The 26,046-nt window shown below is 34.1% G+C and overlaps 1 protein-coding gene across 1 annotated transcript; it reads right to left on the bottom strand.

Moving 5' to 3' along the window:
• Positions 1-567: 567 nt before the first annotated feature.
• Positions 568-24,384, bottom strand: LOC145694300 (uncharacterized). Its single transcript, XM_081770390.1, has 3 exons — positions 24,122-24,384; positions 8,460-8,611; positions 568-3,789 (listed from the first exon to the last, which is right to left on the bottom strand). The coding sequence occupies exons 1-3, from the start codon at positions 24,219-24,221 to the stop codon at positions 3,481-3,483; spliced, it is 561 nt and encodes a 186-aa protein (XP_081626516.1). The 5' UTR covers positions 24,222-24,384; the 3' UTR covers positions 568-3,480.
• Between the last annotated feature and the right edge of the window lie 1,662 nt (positions 24,385-26,046).

The raw sequence follows: 26,046 nt of genomic DNA, 5'->3' as shown, positions 1-26,046 counted from the left end.
TTGTATGTTAAATTGAAATTGAAAAGCACGATAATAATGATAATAATAAGTACATTTTAAAATTGAAATAGTATGCTAAATTTAAAAGCAATGAATTGACAATCAAAGATATGACAGTATTCCGAGTCTAGAATTCATAATCAGCTAAAATGTATTATAGAGTGATAAATATGTAACATTAAGCTGGTACTGAAGTTCCAAAATGTATCTCATGCTACACGTAGATGCATCCGTATGAAAAGGCAAGGGATAACGGGATAACGTAAACTTAGCGTTGAAAACGATTATCAAATACTTTCAATACCGTTATTTGAATATAGAAATCTGTTACAAGTAGAATCATACAAAATGGAATGAAACTGATTACATTGAAATGTTATCGAAGTTTATTTGTGTAAAGAAGGAAAGAATAAAGTTTGAAGTTTTGATAGTAAATCTCGTGAATCTCTACTTTTCACAAGTTTTATTTTATTAATATTGCGTAGAAAAAATGAAATCTTTGAGTTTTACGTCCCACGGTTATGCCGGTTAGGCTAAAGGAGACGGTGATGATGAGTAATGAATGAATAATATTGCGTAGAGAATGAAATATATAGAGGGTAATCCAAAACTTCCGTCATCCTATAATAATCGATAATTTAATATTTTATTGTAGATTCTGACAAGTGAACATGGGTGATGAGTCAACGTATATCCTACAACAGTGTTTCTTAAACTTTTTAAAAATGGAGACCAGTTTTATTAGTCAGAATATTCTCCGGACGATTCTGTTTTTGTTCCATTCGAAAGAAAGTTATCACTTGTTTTACGTTTTGGACATCTACTGCTATATCAGTTTACTTATATGTTTAAACTAGTATCAATTCCCGTAGCTTTATAATAATTGGTTTGCTGCTATAGAAATAGTTCTCCTAGTTGGTATTAAGAGAAATAATACGTGTTAGCTTTTATTTTAAAACACGTATTTATTAATAATTGACAGCTATCAAGAAATCATTACCTTACTAATTTGAATAATCTAGTATTATTGTATAATGTATGTGTATTTGAGATTCATATTTTATGCATGTGATGCACATTTTAATCGATTTTTATTTTCTGCCTTTGTAGGACTAAATTAAGATCAATCAAACACATATTATATTGTGTAACTGTTTGAAATCTTTATTTCAAACCAAAATCAAATATATATTTTGTTTGTCTTTTTTTTAGTTTAAAATTCCAAGGTTATGTACCGAGACTGAAGGAGACGGTGATGGTGATAATGAATAAAACAGTGGAATGAAGAAAGTGGGAGGAAATGGGAGAACTCTGTGGAAACCCCATACATACTGTATTTGTCTACCACAAATGAATGGGTCACGGTGGCTCAGTGGTAGAGCGCTTACTTCCGGTGCATAAGGTTCCTGGTTCAATCCCTGGCTAAGTAAGTTTGTGGTGGACAACATTGTGTTCGTGGGTTCTCTCGGAGTACTCCCGTTTCCTCACACTTTCTCAGTCCACCAATTATTCCATCATTATTCATTTGGTTTAACCATCGTCTCCCTTAACCTAAAGGGATAAACGTGGGATGTTAAACTGAAGGATTTCATTTTTATTTTCACCATAACCTAAACTTTGTACGAGCTGAGATCTTGTTTAGCAATTTGAGATTTTTATTTCAAACTAAAGTGCCAAATTGTTCTATGTACCATTATCAAGAGTTGGTTTTGTGATCAAAAGTGAATATCACTGGTGAACATTGAAAATGTTAGGAAAAATGGGTATAGTAATCTCTTTTGTATTTACAGATTTAAGTAAGAGTCTCCGAGCAAACTCAACAGTATCGAGGTTGCATTACTCTTATGCAGAGTCTTAATTAGTATATATGTATAATACTGTATATGAACAAAATTATGTGGAAAAAATTCTGAACTACGACACAGTATTTCTAACACAAGTGCCGTCGCAATACAACGAGACTCTAAAGTTTCTTCTTATGTATTGAAAACAAAGACTTCTTACTCTAAAATCTATCATTTTTACTTTGTTTTGATTTTATTTGAATTATCAAACTCTTTTTTTTTTTTTTAAAAAAAAAAAAGATTCTGCTACACATCCATTGCTTGTTTAGGACTTTCATCATGCAACCTTACTACTTCTGAATTCTAGTATCCTTCCTATAACATGGCAATGATGACTCAACATGTACATATATACCAGGCTGCATTGGACTTGAGATCTGACATATCAAAGGCAATTGTACTTTCTAACCAGAATGGTTTCGTAGGAACACAATGTTATCATACGAAAAGGAAAACAATTTACAATATGTATAAACGATATGTATATATAAAAGAAAAAGATCAAAAGCAAAAGCATAGATAGATGTATATGAAACATCGAAAAAGCATATTTAAGTGACATGACATTTGAATTTGTTCCTTTGGTTTATGAACCATACGTAACATCAATATTATAATAAAAATGAAAGAAAACATGCATATATTTATTTAAACTACAGAATATTCACATAAACAACAGCTATTCGGACAATAATATGCAGGCTTCAAATATTTTGTAGAATTGTCGCACAGTTAACACTGCTGCCAACTACAGAGTAACGAATTTTGGAGTTATAACTTGAAAAATTTATTTACCGTCGAAAATTTAATTATTTCAATGTTTTCGAAAACCATTATTATAATACCAAAATTTAAACTCTTTAGAGAATAGCATCAGTTAATACATATAAAATGGACTCAATTTCTTTTTTAAAACATTACGATAAATTTGGATTTGAGGAAATTTCGGTATACATTGCAACATAACCAACAAAATGGCCGAAGTGATATTAATACATAGTTATTTACAAGTACTGAGTACCTACATCTCTTTGGTTTTAGTACATTGATTTACACAAAGAATTACTTTTATGTTTTCTTTCAAATCAACTGAAATATTTATAACTTAAATTCTATGGATTTCTCCAAATATGGTTAAATTATTTAAATGTATACATTATTATTTAAGTTAAATTTGATTAATAAGGATTAAAATTATATAAATCACAAAATTAAATTTTGACAGAGGAAGAAATATTAAAGTAGATCTCAAAGTGAGAATAAGTAAGATTAAGCCATTAACATTCAGTTTTATTTCAACAAAATAATTGAATAATAAATGCTCATGTAAATCAATGGTTTTAAGAAAAGATGACGTAGTAGTATTCAATACCACTAACGCAATTCTACTAAATATGCACTTGAATTCTGCATATAAATGTTTAAATATATATTGTTTATCTGTACTTATAAACCCTTACAATCCAGTAATAATACATATGGGAAAAAATTGAAGCAGGCAACTTATTACTATTTCATTTACAGCCAGATGATGAGTTTCGACAAAATAAGGCGGGTTACAAGACGAACATGTTTGAGTTGTTCGTGTTGTTGTTGTTGTTGTTGTTGTTGTTTTGGTACATAGTCCATTTGTACGTCACGATATCAAAGAACTAGAATTTATGTGGAAACTAAAGTCTATAAGTAAATGACTTGGAATGATGACAGATAAAAATAGAAGCACAACCAATGGTAAGTTATGGATGGAGTGGAAGCTCGCAGCCGCCCCTCGCCCTCTGTTACAGAAGGAGGATTGACAACAAGTCGTACATGCATACAATTTAGTTCGTTCTCCTATAATTATACAACCAGCTTCACAATTATTAACACATCCTCTTTCCAGGTACCACATCTTCAAACTTGACGTTGTGTTTGAAGTACTAGTTGTGAAAGAAAACGTCTTTACCTGGAAGGAAATAAATTTAAAATATACAATATGTAAACTTACAATTTAATATATTAGGTGTACTATCCTGATCCCAATCCTTATTATTTAATTAAAAAACGAAACTGTATTCGAACATTATTTTTGGTTAAAAAAGGTACATAGTGCTATTCAGTATAGAACACAATACATGAAAAATCAAGTAATTCCTCTTGTAGAGCTATTTATTAACTATTTATGAAATATGAATTGTTATTTTCGATTAATTACCTAAACTTACCAGGAAACAATTGTTATGCATATAATATTTAATGAATTATATATATTATATCAAAATCATTTTGGCTGTTTTCCAAAATCATTCATCCAAAATCAATCACCTCTTTTCCTTTTTTACTATCTAGTTTTTATAGCGCAATGAACTATGGCTATTTCTAGAGTTGTAAATGAATATTTTTCTCATTTTACTCCATAGACCTCTTGTAATAAACAATCAAACTGGATGATTATTTTATGCTTTTAATATTTTATAACAGAAAACCTATAAATTCATATATTGTTCTGCTTCTATTTCTTCCAAAAAATCTGGTGTGATAACGAAAGTAAAGACATGATAGATCAGATGAAGGAAACTAGATTACGTTGGATTTAGAACCGTAATGGTTTAAACACTAAAAGTAAAAGGACTGAGTATACGCATTTTAGGTGAATTGTATGAAATAGTACATGAAGAGAAGAATTGCTGAAATCGAAGAAAAGCAACCAAATCAGAACATACTTTTAAGAGACTTACATAAGCAAGTAAAGAGATTCTGGAAGAGTTATCAAATGAGGTAAAACGTAATACAGATGAATGTAAGAACTCCCAGTATACCCAGGAAATGTTTTAGATAGATGGAAAAGATAGTTTAGTTATTTGGGAATGAACTTGAAATTTTAAATATACAGACAAAATGTAAATTAAGACAATGAGTACAAGTTGACAAATGTTATTTGAGAAACTCCCCTTTCCGAGATTGAAACAACTGCTGAAGAATAATGAATTGCTGGGAATATATTTAATTCGAGTCTAACTATATAAGACCGAGCGAAGTAGCTCAAGTGGTAGAGCGTGGGCTTTGCATTCGGGAGATCGTGGGTTCAATTCCCGCTGCCGACCATCCTGACTGGACTTTTCCAGGGTTTCCCTCAGCCCTACTAGGCAAATGCCAGGATGGTATGTACTAAAACAGGACCTGGCTGATACCTTCCCAAATCCTGTCCATTGTTGTTGTTGTTAGATACCCAGTATAAAATGGCCTTTGAGCTGTATCTGGTAATTGTTAAATAAATAAATAAAACTTGAGGAACCTATCAAATGAAATACACAGACTAATCTGGTAAATCAAACAGAAAGAACACATTTCTAAGGAATGCAAAGGGTCTATCATACTGTTGATATTTATGATAGAAGGTAAGATATGATCTGTAGTATTTTCCAAGAAATTTCATTACTCCAGTCTACTACAATACCTTAGAAAATATTAATGTAGTACTCATAATTGCTTATCTTGATGAAGTAATTGTAAGTAATCAATGTTGGTTTACACGCAATAGGTCAACATTGGATTACGTATTCTGAATCGGGCAAATATAAAAGAAATGGGATTTTGCCAATTATTCATAATTTTGGAGAGTGTATGATTCCATTAATAGAGAAAGGCCTTATAACATGTTGGAGGAATTTAGAATTTCCAAGAGGATTATAGGAAAGATATAGCATATATTTTTATGATAGTATAGAAATCAGTGCAGGTTGAAATATATTCATTTAAGTACGCTTTCTATGCAAAGAACCGATTTATAAGAGAAGAAGGTTTGGTTACTTCATCTTTAAAGGGTCAATTTATTACAGAATAGAGATAAGGGTAGATTAAATTAGGTTAATTCAAGTACGTACCTGTTCAGGCGTTAATTTAGAAGAGGAAGAGTTTGAGCAGGCATGAGAGAGGATTACTTAGATTAATTCAAGTACCACTGTTCGGAAAGAACCTACTTATAAGAGAACGGGTTCAGTTAGGTAAAGACGCAGGAATACAGATGTAGGTATGATAATACGAGTTTCATATCGTATCTATAACGTTATAATATTAGTGAAACCAGAAGATACAGATAGGAACTCTTTGGGACACAATAGTCTGAAATAACACGAATTCTTATTGTTCTGTTCGTTACTGTTACTGTTATGTTTAGTATAGGCTATGCCATGAAAAAAAAGCAATCGCTTCACGCTGCATTGTTGCCAATCCAAAAGAAAACCGCACGAACTTATGCATCGACCTTATATATACGAGTATATTACTCAAATGTTATACTAGTTAGGCCTACATGTGATGCCATCTAAGCTCAAGATTTTTCATTTTCTTTTTTAGTGGACCACTCACATATGCTCTGTTGCACGCACGAGAACGTTCAGAAGACCCTTAATTTCTCGTTGTGTTAGACGAGAAGTCTTTAGTCATATTTGCTAAACAATTTATCATTGTTTTCCAACTTTTACATATCGGAACTAGTGGAATAGATACCTTGTTACTCATGTGTTTTCCATTCTTGGAAAAAAATAAAACAAGAGACGTAATAATAAGGGGACACTTGGAGGTCATAATGTTATATCGTCTCCCAAATCTTAGACTTGAAAAATTTCTTATTCGAGACTCAACTAATCACTAAACTTTAACGTAACGATATTCATAGTAGAAATTCTTGTAGTGTAGGTGCAGGGTAAATTTGTAGCAGGAAGGATCAAACATTTACTAGAATGAAACTCAACAACAAAGGGATGTCCAGTAACCGACTATTTGATTCTGTGAGACCACAAAGTACTGTATACTGACTTTTTTCTTCATTGTTTCTATATTGAAACAGGTTAAAACAGGACAGCGTTATCTCTAGGGAAAAGAGCTGGATGAGTTACCAAATACAGTCACAATCGGTGTTCATATTTCTAATTGTTAAAAGGGCAGAGTTTATTTTTATATTCACTATATATATATATATATATATATATATATATATATATATATATATATATATATATATATAATTGTTTTTCTGGGAGTTATTTGAATATTTCAAAAACTAAATGAAATAATTCTTTCAGACATCTTTTTTAATTTGACATTTTCAACAGTCCCAAATTTTAGTCGTATACCTTTATTTATCGTAATTTTAAGTAATTTAATAATTTATTAAATATGTGTTTGAATATTTTCAGTGATCATTGGTAAAGATGTATGGTTAAAAAGTGGCATGCTACAAACAATTAGTGAAAAAAAAATATTTTTTGGTTATCAATGTGTTTTTATTGAATATTTTAAAGCATATTGCCCTGCTGTATAGATGCATCTTTACCACCTAACAATCGTGATCTTCCTGTTGGCGGAACATTTGATTCTACTATTCATCTTACCAATATCTATTCATCACCTGTATTATAAACCAACATAACCTAAAGATTTAAAATAGCACTACTAGAAAATCTAATTTCATAAGAAACAATAATTAAAAAAATATATGTTACTGAGTAGAGGTTATGACCCTCATTGGTAGATTTCATGAGCTATTGTTATGATATTCAATATATTTGATACTTAAGTTTGTTTAAAGGACAAATCCCCCTTAAAGGCGCAAATTAATTTGTCATTTTTATGTTATGTTGGTAAATGTAAAGAATACACAGTAATGTGATTTTTTTATTTGTGTTGTATCAAGTTACAGAATTGATGCCATTTGGCATTATAGTGCTACCAGTGGCGCATTTAGAATTTTGTTTCGGGGGTGCGGCTATGCACAACGCGTGAATAAGCATTTATATTTTTCCTTTTAGGTGCCGACAAATTTCAATGAAGTTGTTCATATAACGAATTTATTTCGAGGAGGGCTTGAGCCTGATAACCTTCCCCTAAATATGCAACTGAGTAATATACTACTGAAGACAAGGTTTGTTGCTAATCCACCATCTCAGCGCCCATTAGGGGGGCAAAATGGGCGCTCGCCCCTCTAAGAGAAAATTGTACTTGGGAATATTGAAAACCCAATAGAATTTTTACATTAGTTACAGCAAAATTTGAAACTATATTTGAAACGTTCCTTATACTTGCCCCCCCCCCCCCCCTGGAAAACACAAAATGGGCGCCTTTGATCTCAGCAGAAATCATGTAGAATGGAAGCTGGGGAAGCAATTACTTTTTGATATTAGGCAGGAGGAAACAAAGGACTTGAGACGGGGGAGACCTATTGTACAGGTAACAAAAACGCAAGTTTCTATTTTTCCTATATTCATTCACATCCTCTAGTTTAAATTTCTGCCGCTATATGAAAACGATTTAGCAGCAAACGTTCTAATATTGCATCATTCGCTAAAAGTACACCTTTTTTAAATATTATTATTATTATTAATAATTCACTATGATGGCAATTTGTATCAAAATCCAGTTTAGGGATATGATATATATATCTTACAAGATAAAACTGTAGTAGATTAATACCATTATAGTAAGTATTTATTATATGAGAGCATCATCCAATTTATTATAAACTTCCACAAATTTCCAATTAAACAGCAATCTTTACTAACAAGTTACAAGATCAATAGATGGCAGTTTGCATTTCTCAGGCAATAAATGGGAGAATATTAAAGAAAGTTAACTTACTCTACATATGGTCCCATTCTGACACGTTTCGTTGAAGAAACTTGTAGTATTGGCACTAATATTGGCACAAGGGGTGCCTTCTTCCATGGTTTGGCACTCGAAACAAGATAATTGGTTAGATTTTTCCACGGCTGCTTGGGTTTTGTGCTGACCTGCAAAAATGTTTTTGTTACATTTTTTTTTTTTTTGTAAATCAGTATATGATAAAATATTTTCACCAATATGAGAGTCATTGTTAAGATTATATGATCCACTGTCAAGATTATATGGTTCACTGTCGGGATTATATGGTCCATTGTCAGGATTATATGGTCACTGTCAGGATTATATAGTCCCCTGTTAGGATTCTATAAGCCACTATCAGAATTATATGGGCCACTGTTAAGATTATATGGTTCACCATCAAGATTATATGTTCCACTGTCGGGATTATATGGTCTACTGCCTGAATTATATGGCCCACTGTCAGGATTATATGGGCCACTGTCAGGATTATATGGTTCACTATTAAGATTATATGGTCCACTGTCAGGATTATATGATCTACTACTGTATTATCTACTGTATGATCTACAACAGTTATACATCTGTTGTACGTTAAGTCCAAAAACTACAGGAATTGCGCATGTAACCTACCTTTTTAAGTACGCCACCTACAATTTATTTTCTCAGTGTAGGGGTGGTGTAACTAGTAGTGCGGACTTTACAACGAAAATAGATCTGTGGAGATGTGCAAGAGATTATGCGTTGTCCTTCGGACAAAAATCTATATATCTACCGATCTACCGAGGTCTAGCATTATTTGACTGCAGACAGTTGAAGGTAATAGATGTGCAAAACATACTTGAATTCTTGTAATCAAACGTAAGGTATTGCTCAGTGAAGGAGAGTGAACTTTCCGCGAAACAGAATGATCAAAACTATTGCCGGTGCACATAAACCCGTGGGGATGATTGGATGTAAATGAAGAAAACTCAAGCTTTCATTTGGTGTACGGTATATAACTTGTATTCCACTTGAAAACTAATAGTTTTATGTGGGCTAGAAGGAAATTATACCATTGTTTACACAAAACAAGGAGTAACTTATTTCTAATTCTCAAAGATATTTGAATGCTTTTCCAAACCTTCCAGTTATTGTTTATAGCATAGTATATTGTTCTGTGAACTTAATCCAAAATGTATCACATACGAAAAGAACTATAAGCTGTTAAAACTTTGGCCGAAAACGTAAAAAGGTGAGATTTGTTCTATTTTCTTTTATTTAACAATAGCTCTCATACAATATGCTACTTGACCCCAGGTTCCATTTGCAAATTTTAAGTTGGACCCCACCTGGGACCCTGCGAGTGCCCCGGGGACACAAATTTTTCATTCAATAGGTGCTGGGCTCCCCACACTAATTTGATATGTATTCACTGAGTTCCATTACCCGACCGTTTCCGAAAAATCTGACCCGGAATCTGACTTTGTAATGTATAGTATGGAGCTCAATTTCTAACTTTTCACGCTTATATCTTCGCAACGGTTACGATCGAGGATGTATCCCTTTTCGTGTTATGTTCTTTTGGGACAAGGTATCCAACGGCCATAGTCTCGACTCGAAGTCAGAGTCACTTGGATAGGTTCCCTCGTTAGAGTCTAATGTTTCTGGGGGGGGTGCGGTGGCTCAGTGGTAGAGCGTTTACCTTGGGGTCCAAGGTTCGATCCCAGCCCTCGCCAAGTGAACCTTGTGGTGGACAAACACCGTGCTCGTGGGTTTTCTCGGGGTTCTCCCGTTTCCTCCCACTTTCTTCATTCCACCATTTCACTCATCTCTCATCATCACCGACTCCTTTAGCCTAACCGGCATAACCGTCGGACGTAAAACTCGTAAAAGATTTCATTTCATTTCTAATGTTTCTGGTGTAATTCGATACTAATCTAATCTTGCTTGTATGTACCTAAAATATTTGTAATGATAGAACATTACAAATAACTTTTAATGTATTTTAATCTGGGAGAATACGTCTTATTAACACGTTCTTTTATGTAAAGTAAGTATTTTACTTATTTTGTCATTTTCCTTTGGCTATTCCACTAAATTTATTTGTAGTTTACAGTAAGAAACTACAATACAAACGATTCCCTGAAGCTTTTAATATGACTCAGAGAAGGATAACGAGATATGATGTCACGCCTTAACGCTTGTTTCTGTTGCCGTGACGTAAGCAGCTTATTTTTGCATTGTTTGAAGCGTTGAATCTCCGTAACGAAGAGATATTTTTCTGAAATCTTTGGTATTGAAGACTAGTTCTACACGACGATGTCTTTAAATTACAACTTTTGGTTAAAAAGGAGATGTTCATTATCTATCAACGACTTCCTAACATCCTTAAAACAAGGAAAATAGTACTAGATGTTTACCGCCCTTTCAAGGACAACACCAATCAAAAACTGCAGAACGTAAACTAATCACAGTCTCTCCTTAACTAAAAATAAGCCAATTAACGAACAGCTTGAAGAACTAATGAATCAAGAGGTAACGAGGGCCACCATGCAGATTATAAAGTGTGTTGTTTCCTTTCAACCATGTCTTTTAATAATCATAAGCAACTAGTGCAGAAAATAATCCAAAAATGTATAAAAGAATTTCTTCAAACAACTTTCAATTTACTCAACAAATAAAGATATCTACATCTATGATTCTTCTCTCAACTATGTGATGTTCAACCTGACCAGCCGCCACTCATATAGAGTAAAGTTAGTTTTAGGACAACAACGCCATCTCCGGATTTTTAAAATAATAAATAGCAGTGTACACTACGTGAAGGAGTTTGGTTTGTATAGAGTGACATTTTTCAATTATAATTGAAACGCAAGTGGTAGAATATTTACCTAATCACTCTGGTTTTTAGTAGAAAATGAAGTGAAATTTTTCAGTTTGACGTAATATTAGAGTGCAGAGAGAATATTCTCTTAGGACACTTAATTGATTGAAGGAAACCACTTTTCACTGTCTATTACCATTTTTACTCTATATCAATTATTCTTAAAGCCGGAAGTGGTTGATTTCCTTCAGTTCCGGTTTGAATACGGGTTTAAAAACATGATGATACCTATTTTCAGAACGCTAAAACGATCCAATAAAATCGCTTCTTATCTCTTAGTATATTTGCTCTACGTAAATCAACACTGAAACCAGGAGATGTAGTGGGTATCCATCATTTTCGTTTTTAGTAAAGACTTGAAGATGGACACGAAATGTATTGTTGAGATGCTTAATCGATTAGACGAAACCACTTCTTTCTATCTATTATCATTCCTACTCTATAGCGATCAACATTTAAGCCGAAAGTGGTTGATTTTCTGGCAATTCTGGTTAAAACCCTTTCTGACCTGAATTTTGTTTTGGAAATGAAGAATTTTTTTTTTTATTTCAATGGATTATAAGTGCGCACGAACTAGGGGTGTTCGATAAGGCTGAAGACCTACCGAACTTCGGGAGTGAAAATTTATCGAGTTAACATCGGTTACTCGAAACCGTTCGAGTTTTTGAAATTATCGAAGTTTCGGGTGTTATCGAAATTTCGAGTATTGTCAAAGTTTCGGGTATTATCGAAATTTCGAGTATTATCGAAGTTTCGGGTATTATCGAAATTTCGAGTATTATCGAAGTTTCGGGTATTATCGAAATTTCGAGTATTATCGAAGTTTTGGGTATTATCAACATTTCGAATTATCGAAATTTCGGGTATTATCAAAAGTAGTGATGAACAGTTCGGTTCATTCACCTCTCCAACGATTTCTTCTTGCAGCCAAACTAGTCAAACAACTTTTTTCATCTGATAAGTTATTGCAAAGTTATATTTGTCGAAATCATATGTAAAATTATTTCTCTGCCTGCCCCGTTATTGGCGCAATCGGCAAAGTGACTATTAGTAGACTAATGTTGTCTTGGATTCCAATTCCATTCGGGTGATGCATGTTTTCTCTTCCTCTTTCTCTCTTCTGACAGACTGCTTAAACCTTGTACAGATCTGTGGGGGGAAAACTTTTCTTTCACTACATTGCTAAGGAGAGAAGTTTTAAAATGAACACTCTGCATATATGTAATACATATTATATACAATTATGATAACCTCGAATACATCGTTTCTTTCGAATACTCCGATAATCCCGAACTTTTCTAAATATTCAAGCGACTCGACAAATGCGATCATATTGATATATCTCTGTATTTGCTGCTTTCAAACAATTCGAGAACAGTTCGAATGTCTCGAAGTTGTCTAATGTTTCTTACATTTCGAGTTCCTCGAACACTTCGAGAGTCCCGAACATTTCGAGTCTCGAAAACTTCGGGAGTCTCGAACATTTCGGGAGTCTCGATCATTTCGAGAGTCTCGAACATTTCGAGAGTCTCAAACATTTCGGGAGTCTCGAAAGTTCGATAATTCGATAACATTAAAATTCTTTATCGATGAAACGGTTTTGAAATTTTATCGAATTGTTATCGATTACTCGATTATCGGAACAGCCCTAGCTCGAACTAGAGATCGTGGCGAAACCGTACACAGCTCCCATCCGTTGGCAAAAGCTAGAACTACAACATACGAGACAACTTGGAATCATTCGGCACGATATATGCACTATGTACTAAACCAAGAAAGTTTGTGATTCCAATTGGACTCATATGATCAGAAAGGGTTAAAAGAGGGATTAGAGTGGAGATAGAATATATATTTGGGACGTTCGATCTACTGCAGAAAACTGCTTCTTGCTATCCATTACTATTTTTAATCTACAACGATCAATGTTGAAACCAGAAGCGATTGATTTGTGTCACTTCCGTTTTCAGCAGTGATTAGAGTGCACTTAAAAATGAGGTGTTGAAACAACACAAATGACTACTACTTTAGCGTGTTACGTGTGTGTTAATTCAGCACCAAGCACATCGCCTTCCGAGTATATCAGAAATGACTCCTTACTACCTGAGAAAATTTCCATTGGTATTTATCGTTTAATATGAGCAAAGCTTTGTGAAATATATTTGGCAGTTATGCCAAGTAACGAATAATGTTCTATGTTTTCTGTAATCGTTCATAATAATATTGTTGTAAACCTTTGAATCGTCTGACAACAGTTACATAGGCAACAGTTCTGCCATCTTCTCTTCATACATGCTAAGACATAAGAATAACAGGTAAAGAAAATATATGAAAGCACTGCTATTTGTGTAACTGTTGTTAGATGATTCACAGGTTTACAACAATATTATTGTGAGAGATTACAGAAAACATAGAATGTTATTAATTATTTGCCATAAATGCGAAATATATTTCAGAAAGCTTTGCTCGTTTCAAATAAATAGAAAAAAAAAAGCAATGCAAATACTCACAGTCAATAAGGAGGTATTTCTGATATGCTCTGAAGGCGATGTGGTTGGTGTTGGCACACAAGTAACACGCTAATGTGATAGTCATTTTGTGTTTGTTCAACACCTCATTTTTTGTTGTGTAGAAATGGAATATATATTTCTGGGCCGCTTAGTTGATTAAGAAAATCGTTTTTTGCTATCTATTACAGATTTTAATCTACGACAATCAGTTACAACCGAAAGTGGCTGAATTCTGCCATTTATGATTCAAATACAGAGTTAACGTTAAATCGATTCCAAAAAAGAGCTTTTCGCTATCTCTTATCAGTTTTGCTCTATGTAAGTCATTCTTGCGTCTCTAGTAGATAGCTAAGGACGAACATCTAATGTATTGCTGAGATGTCTAATCGATTGTAGAAAACCGCATCTATTATCATTTTTTGCTCTATAGTGATCAACGTTGGAAACCAAAAAATGTTAATTTGAATCAAATTATTTGATCACATTCGGTTTGAATATTTTGTCCAAAAACGAGCCTAACTTTTCCTAACTTTTGATCCTCTAAATTTTCACCAAATTTGGCGATGGCTGATCAAATACAAGCGCTCGTAGTTCTTTTGATGTTTTTTGTCTCCAGGAGAAATGGACAGGGTAAATATTTAAAGGGGTTTCGGTAAACCAAATTTCTTAAAAAAGAGAAGGAAACAATTTAAAGTTTGAGTTTACTCTTTCAAAATTATGCCGTAAAGAATAAAATAAATGAGTTATAGGTTCAATGGAATTCAAAGGCTGTTCATTTAATTTCCAGATTTTTTCCTCAGAAAAGTGTTAATCATAGTTCGGAATCCTTGCTGCAGACAATGTGCCAACATCTCATGATGACATCACAACGTTGTCGCTCACCTGAGCCCAGGAAGTGAGACATAATTGCATGTAGTGTGATGTGTGATTTGTGTCGGATTGTGAAATGGATGATAGAAAAGAACAGCAAATTTTGATTAAATTTTGTCTTAAACTTGGAAAAATGGCTACCGAGATGTACCAAATATTGCAAGAAGTATTTTGTGATACATTGCTGAGTCTCACAGCGGCCTTTCAATGGTTAACATGTTTTCAAGCTGGAAAAATGTCCAGCCGGAAAATGATCCAAGTTCTGGTCTCGTTCGTGAGTCAGAAAGAGGAGAAAATTGTCCAGATCAGATCCGATCTTTGACTAACTGCGAAATGAAGGAGACGTTCTCATGTCACCAAATATTTCATAAAGACCTGTGGATGAGCCGTCTATCGGCGAAATTCGTGTAGAGGACTTTCACACAAGCAAAACAAATAAACACATAAACGTGTCACTATCAGCAGGAAACTGGGCTAAACAGCCAATGATCTGAAATTCCAAGCCAACATCATCACAGAAGATTAATGCAGGTGTTTTACTGGCACGATCCCGAAATCAAGATAATGTCGTTCCAATGGAAGTCACCTGGATTTCTGAGACTCAAAAAGGCTACATAAGTTCGATCAAACACCAGCATTTCTTATTTTGCTGAACGGGGGCATGATTATCCAGTTCGTATAAGAATTTCAAGTTTTTTTATTAGAATATTAATGTACAATGGTTTAAAACATAGTGACTGTTTTTCAAACACAGGTGAGGGCTCCTTCTGTCGTTTCCAAATGACGACTTTGGTTCAGTTCCGGGTGAAAGTGTTACTTCTTGTGTCGTTTCGACATGTTCGTGATCATGAATCGAGAAATTTGTTCCAAGTGGTCAAACTTGCAATAAGGAGGTATACACAACTGTGTTACAACGGTTACCTGCTGCATCAAGACAAATGCTTCATATCATACTTCAGGAATACTGTCGAACTTCTTGGTCAAGAAACATCCTCATCGTACACCATTTATGCTACTTGTATATTATTCATTATAGCTTTCGAAATATTTGACGGTACTCTTAAAACAGAACGGAGCAAACTAGTAAATATATGAGCGTTTCAGGTAACACAATGGCCCATCTCATTTTCTTATCGTCGAGTAAACTGGAAAAGAATGTTCAACATTCTCATGTACTGCAATGTAAATGACACATAAACAAGATTTCCTTTGCATAGTGTCTGATGAATCCAAAGTGTTAGTTGGCGAAACTGTAACACGTATGTAGTTTATTGTGTGAATATATTGTTTTGCTCAGCAAATAGTTTGTTTGTGTTTAAGATTTCCTTGCCATCTGCGGGTACATTTCAGAAATTAAAATCCCTACATACTATTCTGCTGTACGATCTCTGCACATTCCATCTAATAACTGAATTTCACTGGAAGTGACTCTTACCATTATGTTCTCCCGAGGAGGCCATATATTAATAACACTTGTTCAACAGTTTCGGCAACGTAACATCACCTTCATCAGACACGTTATGAAAGAGCAATCTAAAAATAACAACTTCAGTGTAAACAGAAAAACAAAGAAGTAAAAGCGAAAAAAGTGGACATGCCCTCCTTTAATTTTTTTAAATATTTAAGTTCTTATTCTTGTACTGATATTTCCTTAATATATAAAATGCTTTGGTCAGTTTTGTTGTATTAATATTAATACATTTATCGTACTCAACGGATCTGGTGACTCCGAGCGACTCTCTGCTGTTCCCTACACTGAAATCCAATTTAAAAGGAGAAAGATTTGACATTATTCAGATAATCCAGAATAACACGACAAGGATATTCGGGGACATTTCACATGACTTCCAGAACTGCTTCTAGTGACAGGGATAACGTTGGAATTGGTGTGTAGATGCAGTAGGAAAATACTTTAAAGGAAAATAAGCACGAGGTAACATGTCATTTCTGAGATTTTTTTACATCACCAGTCCGGGAATCAAATGAACAGCCCTTGTAATGTGAAAAAAATTGTTGGAATGAGACAATGAGCATAAATAGAAAAATTCGACTGGAAACGAGTATAGTTAATCGCAATCTCATCTTAGGATCGAACCTGAGGTCTTTTCATCACTGAACAATGGCACCTCCATGACGAAGTTTATTTGATTCTTACAGTATTTTGAAGATGTGAAGCAGAGTATTTTCTCTGCCTCAGATATATTGTTTTATGGACATTTAATCTAATCCTTTTAGTTTAAAGTAATGATGGTCAAATGGCGGCTCCCAGGTATGTTTCATCCGACCCATGAACAAAATTGAAAAGTATAAATTGTACTATTTGTTACTTTTGTGAACCCAAAACGTAACGGAAAGAGTGTAGTTGGCCATCATAATATATCTGACTCGAGACTTGACTTTTGAGTTATGAAAGTATTTTATTTTTTTTTTTAACTCCTTAGTAACCAAAGTCAATTCTGCAAAGTAAGGCCGTTGGTACCGATTCGAATTTTTCAAAGTGAAGATTTAATAGTACGGTACTTTCAAATCATAGATCTCAGGCTCTAATTAGCGTAGACACATAAAGGAAGATGCGGAAAATGCAGAATAAAATAGCAATTCAGAAAATGGCTTGAGCACATTTAGTGAACTGTGACCTCAAGGGGAGCGACGAGCATGTAAAATGGCCCTCAAGTATGATTCTTGTTTTATCGTGATCCACAGTGCATTATGAATCGGTCATTACTACTTTTAAATGAAAATTGAAGCGAAGCTCCATTAAGGGAAAACAAAAACAAGTTACTGAGACCTCTATATTTACTAACATTTTTTTTGCTGAATTCATATCTGCTTTGTTCTGTACCTTCCTGAAAGATTTCCTAATTCATAGCTATCCAAGTTTAGAAATCATTCACCTATAGATCTGGCAAAAATTCAATAAAGCAGGTTTTGCAGTATCATACTTGAAGGTGCACTTTGTGCGAACGAATTTGAAATCCATTAACAGAATAGCGAGAGAAAAATGCAAATATGGATGGTGGAGGGAAAAGTTAAAAAGTACGGAATCAAAACGAAGGAAAACATATGTATGGAAATGGTACAGAATTAAAAAAAAAAAAAAAAAAACTTTTATTCTCATTCAATAACTTGGTCCGCAGATTTGCGGAAAGTACGTATGTAAACGAAACTACTAGACTATTACTTCATGATTTTAGGGGAAAGAATTAGAGCAAAAGGTTACAAATTAAATTCCCTGTGTTTAAGCCTATGAAATACTCAGAATGTTTTTGCATGTACGTGATGTGTGGAGACCACAATGGCTCTCCTTTGCCGTCACTGTTGGTTCTCAAGACCGGAGTTTGTTACACATCTTATTTCAAATTGTCCTTCCTGATTATCAAATGATGCTGGATCTATTAATAATAGTATGACCCTACATCATGTCTGAGAGAAAGGGAAAGTTACATGTTTATTAGTATTAGTATTAGCAGTTTATCAGTATTAGTATTAGGGGTCTTTATACTTGTATAACATTGTAATGCTAGTATGTGCAACTGCCCGTTATTGCACACATGATAACTCTTGGACGAAAGTGAATTTTTGAATTTCGTTTTTGCAATACATCTCTAGAACGATTATCTCAAACGAGTTCGTTAATGAACTCAATTCTTTAACATATTCACGGGTAATGATAACTTTAACGGTATCAATCCATATCCCATTCATTCATAAATATATGTGCCGCGTAAATCTAATATGCAACTCTGAAAACATTTAAAGAGTTACAGATTGCATAAATACCTTGGCGAAAATTTAATAATTATGTATTCTTAATGCTTATTATAAACTCAAGCTCATTCATTCATAAATTACGTTTTGAGTGTCTCTCATTACTGTTTTCCGAAGAGTTTATTTTAAAATACCTATTATACGAATATCTTTTCTATGTACTCCAAATTTTTTACTCCACACTTAAATATATTTTTCAATATTAATTACTTACATTAGGTCAAAAAATTAAAATTTTCTACTTTCAGTACGAAATTTTTTATGAGTATCATCTGGGTAGATGTTAAACCTGATAATCTTCCGATACTGTGCGCTGAGAATCATATTTTTTTTTGTTAAATTCCGTCTAAAATTTGTGATAGAAGTTATATTCTGTTTTAGAGGAACGAGACGGATGACCAAAACGGCAACAAATTGGTTTTGTATTTAGGATGTCTAACGATCAATTCTGCAGTTTTTTTAAAAAAGAAAAAAAAAACAAAAATTCAACTTATAAATCACTAAAACAAATTCAAATTCAACTTATAAATCACTAAAAGTTCCACGTATGTGCTCTTCAGATTAACAAAGACAAATGACTGATTGAAAACAATAGGCGGAATGATAATGTAGGAGGGAAGGGAAAACTCCAACAAAACTCACGAACACGATGTTGCCACCACAGACTCGCATCAGCTGATGTTGATTTCAAGGTGTGAACACATTTTGAAATCATGTTCAATTATTGCTAAATTTTTAGATTAATGGATCCTTTTATATAGCTTTGTATTATTTTTTGTTGATGAAAACAGGAGAAGAAAGTTTCGTGGAGGATATTACTAATAACTACTTCTCACAACAACTCGTTCATCGTCTTACATCAACTGCATTCATTGCATTAATTTTGACCTACAGATCATAGGCTTTATAAAATACCTATATTGTTTCGATCTCTCGTGTTTTGTAGTAACTAAGGAAGCAATTCACCCCTTTTGCAACATCGTATCGCGTTGATGATGATCATAATTTAAGGAGCGTATATCTAAATCAGCATTTAAATATGTGGTTTCCGTGTTGCGTGAGGGGGAAAAAGGCTTTCATGTGAATTATGAAATGAAATTAAGTGAAATTTGTAGTATTGCGTCTCACAAAAATGAAATTAGACTAAAGCAGATAGATGATTCATGAAAATGAATGATTGTAAAAAAAAAAAAAAAAAAAATGACAGAATTAGAATGTTGTAGAAGACGAGAGAACCTCGAGAAAACCTACAGACATTATATTGTCCACCACATGTTAACTTGGCCTGAAATTAAACCAGGGACCTCTAACACTAGAGGCTAGAGCTCTACCACTGAGTTACCATATTCCCTACGTGAATAATCGAGTTAAAAGAAAGATTCTTTGATATATAAGTCACTATGCGAAAACAAAATGTTTGCAGTTCACAAGTCATAAAAGATAGCCACTTGGTTGAGCAAGGGTTGCGTAGCGTATCTAGTGCTTTTATCAGGAAAAGGGATTTTTTAAGGAGAAAATTCCCCACAGTATTACTTTGTTGGAAATTCAGTCGGTACTAAGTACATGGAAATATGTTTAATTACAATGGACATGAGGTATAACAAATGTAAGTCAAGAGATAATTAGCTGATGCATTATATTCGCTCATTGACAATAAATACTGAAACAGAAATGGTCTCTTTTATGACACGTCGTACTGTCATAAATCTGGCAGGTATTGTCATATACATAGATTATATTTGTAAAATAGTGACAATTTCTGTGAAAAAGTTAAGCTTGTGTAGCTTTCTGAAGAAGTTGGTAAAAGGGAAAAATGAAATATTTCAGTTTAGCGTCCCAAGATTATGCCTTTTAATCTAAGGAATATGGTGATTAAAGCATGTGAATGATGATGGAAGAATTGGTGGAATGAGAATGTGAGACGAAACGGGAGAACCCCAAGAAAACCCACGGACATGATGTTACCTACCACAAATTTACTTGGACAAGGATATAACCAGGGACCCCACGCACCAAAGGTAAGCGCTCTACCACTGAGCCAGTGTTTCCACCAGTTGGTAAAAGGAAATTTCAAGGAAAATTTACTGAATGTCCCTTCATCATTTCTGACTAGAACATCATATCGACAAATAAATGTTGACATTGGAAAGTCTGTTTTATTACAAAGGAAGTTACAGACGCCTCAATAAAAATTAACGAAAAAATAAAATTTAGCATCTAAAAAGAGCTACAACGCATCTGGTGAACTACTGCATTTATTTTGTAAAAACGCTGCTGTTACGTTTACGTGGAGTTGTTAGGTGAAACGGATATTGAAAAGAAAGACAGCAATGACTCTCTGCCTTGCTTCATAGGGTTGTCAGGATGTAAGACTAAAAAGTCAATAGACACAGTCCATTTCTGGTGTAGTTTTGTTATTATATGCTTTTTTTGAAGTATTGATATGGTTTCAATCGAAAATATAAACATCAGAGGAAATAATAAAAATACTTATAAATTATTAGATCGCAGTTGAGAATAGGGTTCAGGATAGCTTAGTATTAGCGCGTTCATCTTTGCTGCATGTTGTTCCTGGTTCGATCCCAGGAATGTGAGTTTAAGGTAGATCGTGTCCATGGGTTTTCTCGAGGCTCTTCCATCTCCTTCCACGTTCTCATTTCGCGAATTATTTCAAAGCCATTAACTTATTAGTAAAAAATTGGCACAATACAAACAAACAGAACAGTTGGTGAACTGAATTTAGAAGCCCCCGCCGTGCAAAGTTGTAGAGCAAAGTCTCTGTCGCTCTTTACGCCCTAAAACATTAATTTCAATAGAAAGTGCAAATAAAGAATGACATACACGCCGAGCCAAGCCTTTTCATAGTCGAGCTAAACTACTAAATATAGTGATATTTATTCTTTATACAATGCTCACCAACTTTCTTTCAGACCTGGACAGTAGTTACTGACAAATAGAATACCATATACAAAGCGATTCGATTCTGTTTCTAGCCTAGCTCGGCCATCAAAATTAGCTATCTTCATTCCTTAGACGATGAACTACTTACTCACCAAATTCGGTTTACACTTGGTCAGTAGTTACCGAGATGTAAAGTAACACATACAAACATAAACCTAGAGTAAAACTACAAGAAGCCTATACAAACTTTTGTTTACGGTTTGTGTGGTTTTTCTTTTATATAAATCTACTATACTGGTTGCTCTGCATAATTCTAGTTTTGTATATGTTTAGGTAATTTTGGTGAAGGGGCCGTAGGCATTTAGACGTTTAGAATTTTTAAAATTCGTATCCTAAAGAAAAGAGGGTTTAACACTATCATATTCCAGGTTCCATACTTTTCAACACGTGAGAATAGCGGACATTTCTGCTAGTTACCAATACCTGAATTGAGTTTTAACCTCTGATTTGGGAACTGGGATTATACCCTTGGTGTTCGACATGCAGACTCCAACCACGGTGAGAGTAATTTAGTTTCAACGTTAAGTCATTGGTTAACTTTTCACACAATCTTTGAGCTTAAAATAAAAAAAAAAAAAAAAAGAAGAAAGTTGTTCAACTAAAAGTAAAATGCCTCAAAATGTATGAACTTAATAATGGAATATGCCTTAAATAAAATAAGAACTTATTAACTTTTTTCTACAGCTAACTTTAAAAGAAATTTTCCACTGTGGTTGTAGAATATGACACCAAAATGCATGAAGAAGGGACTTGCCAAAACTTCAACTTTAAGAGTGTAAATCAATAAATAAATAAATAAATAATAGTGTCTACAACCTCACTAACTTTTTCGCTTCCATTTTTCTTTAAAAAAAAAAGAATTCATGAATTATAATACCATCTTTTAGTTGTTAGTTAGGAATATTCATTTATGAAATAAAAATACATTCACTACGGCGGAATTTGAGAAGTTAGTTTTAAATAAGCCATTCCCGTCAGCAAATTATCCTTCCTAAACTTTTCGGGAACAATAGTTTGTATCATATTGCTTACTTTTGTTTTAGGAAAAAAAAAAAACTGACTCATATGAAAAATATAGGCCTACCCTTTATGCGTTTTCTTAAGATAAATATTTTCATATTACAGAGTATAGACCTTTGATGGGATATTAATGTTATATATATATATATATATAGAATATCGTTAAAGCTCTCTTCGAAAAAATGTCGAAATACAAATACAAATTTTGGGTTTTACTCTCTAATCAATTATCATTGTTTTGGGATTTGGAGGGAGTAAAATGAGACATTTTATACGTGTATTAAGTTTAAAATTTGGTTTCGATGTTGAGTAGTATGACGTCAAAGCCCCTCGACATACAAAACGCAGATAATTAAAAAAAAAAAACTTTCTGGCTCAAAACATGTAAATTCCTTGAAATATTGATTTATTTTCTGAGGGCACAGTGAATCAGTGGTATTGGGTTCACCTTTAGTGTGAAGGGGCCATGGTATATGGTTCGATCCTCATGTACGAGTTTGTAATGTAGAATATTGTGTCTGGAGACTTTCTTAGGATTCTCGTCTTTCCTCCCACATCCTTATTCTATTGGCCATTTCCTAATCACTCACTTTTGATAATTATTTTTCTCTCTTAGCCTGAAAATCGTATGCGAAATAGATAAAACAAGAACTTTCATTTTATTTGATTTGCACTAAAGTTTCATAATCACAATACTTTGTCTGCTGACTAATTGAATTGAATTTAAATTTAGCGTCCCGTTCAACAGTAAGGCTATATGAAACTGCCTATAGCTTAACGTGGGATCCATCCATGAGCTCCCGTTGAGACTCGAACCCGAGACTCCCACGCTGAGAGCGCGTATACATTCGACATAGTCACGTGACAGTTCTTCACTTTAATTGTCATTCGAACCTATAAATGGTGTATCAAACCTGAACTTGAGTAATCGGGGTACCGCGGTGTCTCAGTGGTAGTGTGTTTACATCTGGTATGTGGGGTCCATGGTTCGATGCCATCTCATCCCATGTGACTTTATTATGGACAAACATCGTGTGCGTGGGATTTCTTGAGATTCTCCCATTTCCTTCCATTTTCTTCTTCTTCATCATCATTGTCATCATTATCTCTTTTAGCCTTGGTCCATAATCGTGGTACGTCAAATTAGAAATTTCATTTCACTCATTTCGAGCAGCCGGCTTCTCAAAATGGATCTAAAACTTTACATGAGAATAGACGAGATACAATTTTCATGACAAGATTCGAGACGAGATAAAGCTTTTCCAATAGAAACATATATTTTTCGAGACGAGACATTTTTCACGACACATTTTCGAGACGGGTCAGCTTAAACTTTTTTTCGTGACAAGATTCGAGACGAGATAGAGCTTTTCCAATAGAAACATATATTTTACGAGACGAGACATTTTTCAAGATACATTTTCGAGACGGAACATCCTCAATTTTTATCTCGTGTGTATCCTTAACCTGATTAATCTTTAAATCTTAAAAGTCCATTAGGAATCGAATCCAGAGCCACAATCATTACAGTCAAGCGTATTAGCCACTCAAATATATACAATGTTTACAAGTAATAATTCTAGACACGCAATTATTAGGTAAAGGACTAGCAATATCAATAAGCTCTATTAGTAAGAAACGCTTTAAATGTTATATCATGAACTTACCTTGTGTTCCTAGTAGAAGTGACATCATAACTAGTGGCACCATCTTATTCCCGCTGGTTAAATGATGCCACCGTCCGAGTTCCATGTTATTGATCGCCATTGAAGTATCAGCGACTAGGGGTAAGTCCCCTGTCCTTGATACCGCTACTAACGACAGGATCAGGTAGCAACAGTTTAATTAAAGCTTTTCGCTGAAAAAATAACATAAGCAGGGAACCACCATCACCGCCATATTGATATGAACGTAAAATTTTCTCCTTTGCGCATGCGCTGCAGGATGAAGTTGGTTCTCACTTCAGCTGTTTCTGCCGGGATACAAGCACGTAAGGATCAATTTTGTATCTCGACTCGCTGGATGGTAGCCTCTCTGCTGGAGCTTGCCAATTTCAATCGATTTACTGTTATCTCAGAAATACAGTGAATAACTGTTGCGTTAAGAATCAGCATTAGAGTGGAAGAAGAAGAAAAAAATAAATACAATTTTGGGTTCATTTAACGAAATGCGTCTTCTAAACAGCAAAAAGCAAAAGATCTTATTGTGAGAAGTTTATGAATGAACACTTAAAGCTTGACGAAACAAGTCAAGGAAAAATATTACGAAGTTATTTAGAGACTTATGAACTCATTTATCACGCAATATTGCCAGGTTCAACTTTAATTCATGTTGGATTTATTTTCTTTTATTTATTACCTGCGCACACATGCCAGCAATATTGGACATGCATGTTGTTGAAATGTTATTTCTTTCCACTATACGTGTTTTTATGTAGGAATTATGTTCTTATCTAGAAGGCACAGTCACGAATAGATGCTTTCATAAACATCAACTAAATAATTCAGTGGCGTACGCGAAGGAGATGTTCGGTTTCCATGACCCCCTCTTCAACAACATAATATGAAAAAAAGTAACTTTTACTTTTTAAGATATGTATACAAAAATCGCGCATGTCCTAAAACGATATATAATAAGCTTAGGTGCTTGAACCTCCCTCCGTCCTTGTCACATACGTACGCTATGTAAATTCTATGTACGGTACTGGTAAGTTACCAATGAAATTTTGGGGAATAAAACACTATACTTCTCTAGAGTTACCTTATTTAAATAATTTTCACTAGCATTTCTTACATAAACTTTAATAGTAGTGGTATAGAATCTCCAACTATACCATGAAAGGATCTTCCAACACAATTATACAATTGCGTAGTGGTCTCATTTAAGTTCTAGCCGGATAAAATTTGTTTTTGCTGTTTCCTACGGTCCCAGGTTCGATTCTTAGTGAACAAAGTCGGTCGAAAAGGTGTAACAGCTTCTTCAGTCTTGCCATCTTGAGTGAGGTTTCTCCTGGATTTTTGTGATTCATACCAGGCAAATGCTGGGATGGTATATAACATAATAATCCCAAGCCAGTTCCTTCCTTCCCCATTCCTTTCTTTCTCCTCAATTCCGGGGCAGTGTGATCATCGAGAGACGTCATCCCTCATATGTGACGGGCTAACATGGCCATAGATGCCGAAAGTTCAGAAACCTAATTCCTAATCCTAATCCTAATCCCGCAGTTTCCTAGCACAAAAGTATTTATCCATTAAAATGAATGAATATAACTCATAGAGTTAATCTTCTCTCACTAGAGAGAATACACTTTTTGATATGGCAGCACAGGCTCATGGGTTTCTGCCATTTACCTTAGAGATGCGTTTTGTGGGAGCACACACACACACACACACTATTCTAGAGCCGGTAATAATTTATTTAGACATATTATGTTTGTTTAAACTTTGCTGTAAATTTGAATATTTTATCTGGGGCGTCAAGTGTGAACTGGACATAATGTACAATTTTTTCAGTAAAAAAAGCGTATACAACACTTAAAGTGTAACTCAAAGCTTGACTAGCAAATTTGATTCCTTTTCAAATTTCGAATAGA

This window comes from Thermobia domestica, chromosome 1 (genome assembly GCF_964235325.1).
Source record: "Thermobia domestica chromosome 1, izTheDome1.hap1.1, whole genome shotgun sequence".
In the NCBI taxonomy this organism is placed as follows: domain Eukaryota; kingdom Metazoa; phylum Arthropoda; class Insecta; order Zygentoma; family Lepismatidae; genus Thermobia; species Thermobia domestica.
This window is presented reverse-complemented; position numbering and strand designations above follow the sequence as displayed.

Bases quoted from the DNA above. Each gene is read 5' to 3' on its own strand.
- LOC145694300 (XM_081770390.1), bottom strand. From the start codon at position 24,221: ATGGCGATCAATAACATGGAACTCGGACGGTGGCATCATTTAACCAGC. The intron at 8,612-24,121 runs GTAAGTTCATGA...ACATTTTTGCAG, and splicing joins ACTTCTACTAGGAACACAAG to GTCAGCACAAAACCCAAGCA. The intron at 3,790-8,459 runs GTAAGTTAACTT...ATTTCCTTCCAG, and splicing joins AGAATGGGACCATATGTAGA to GTAAAGACGTTTTCTTTCAC.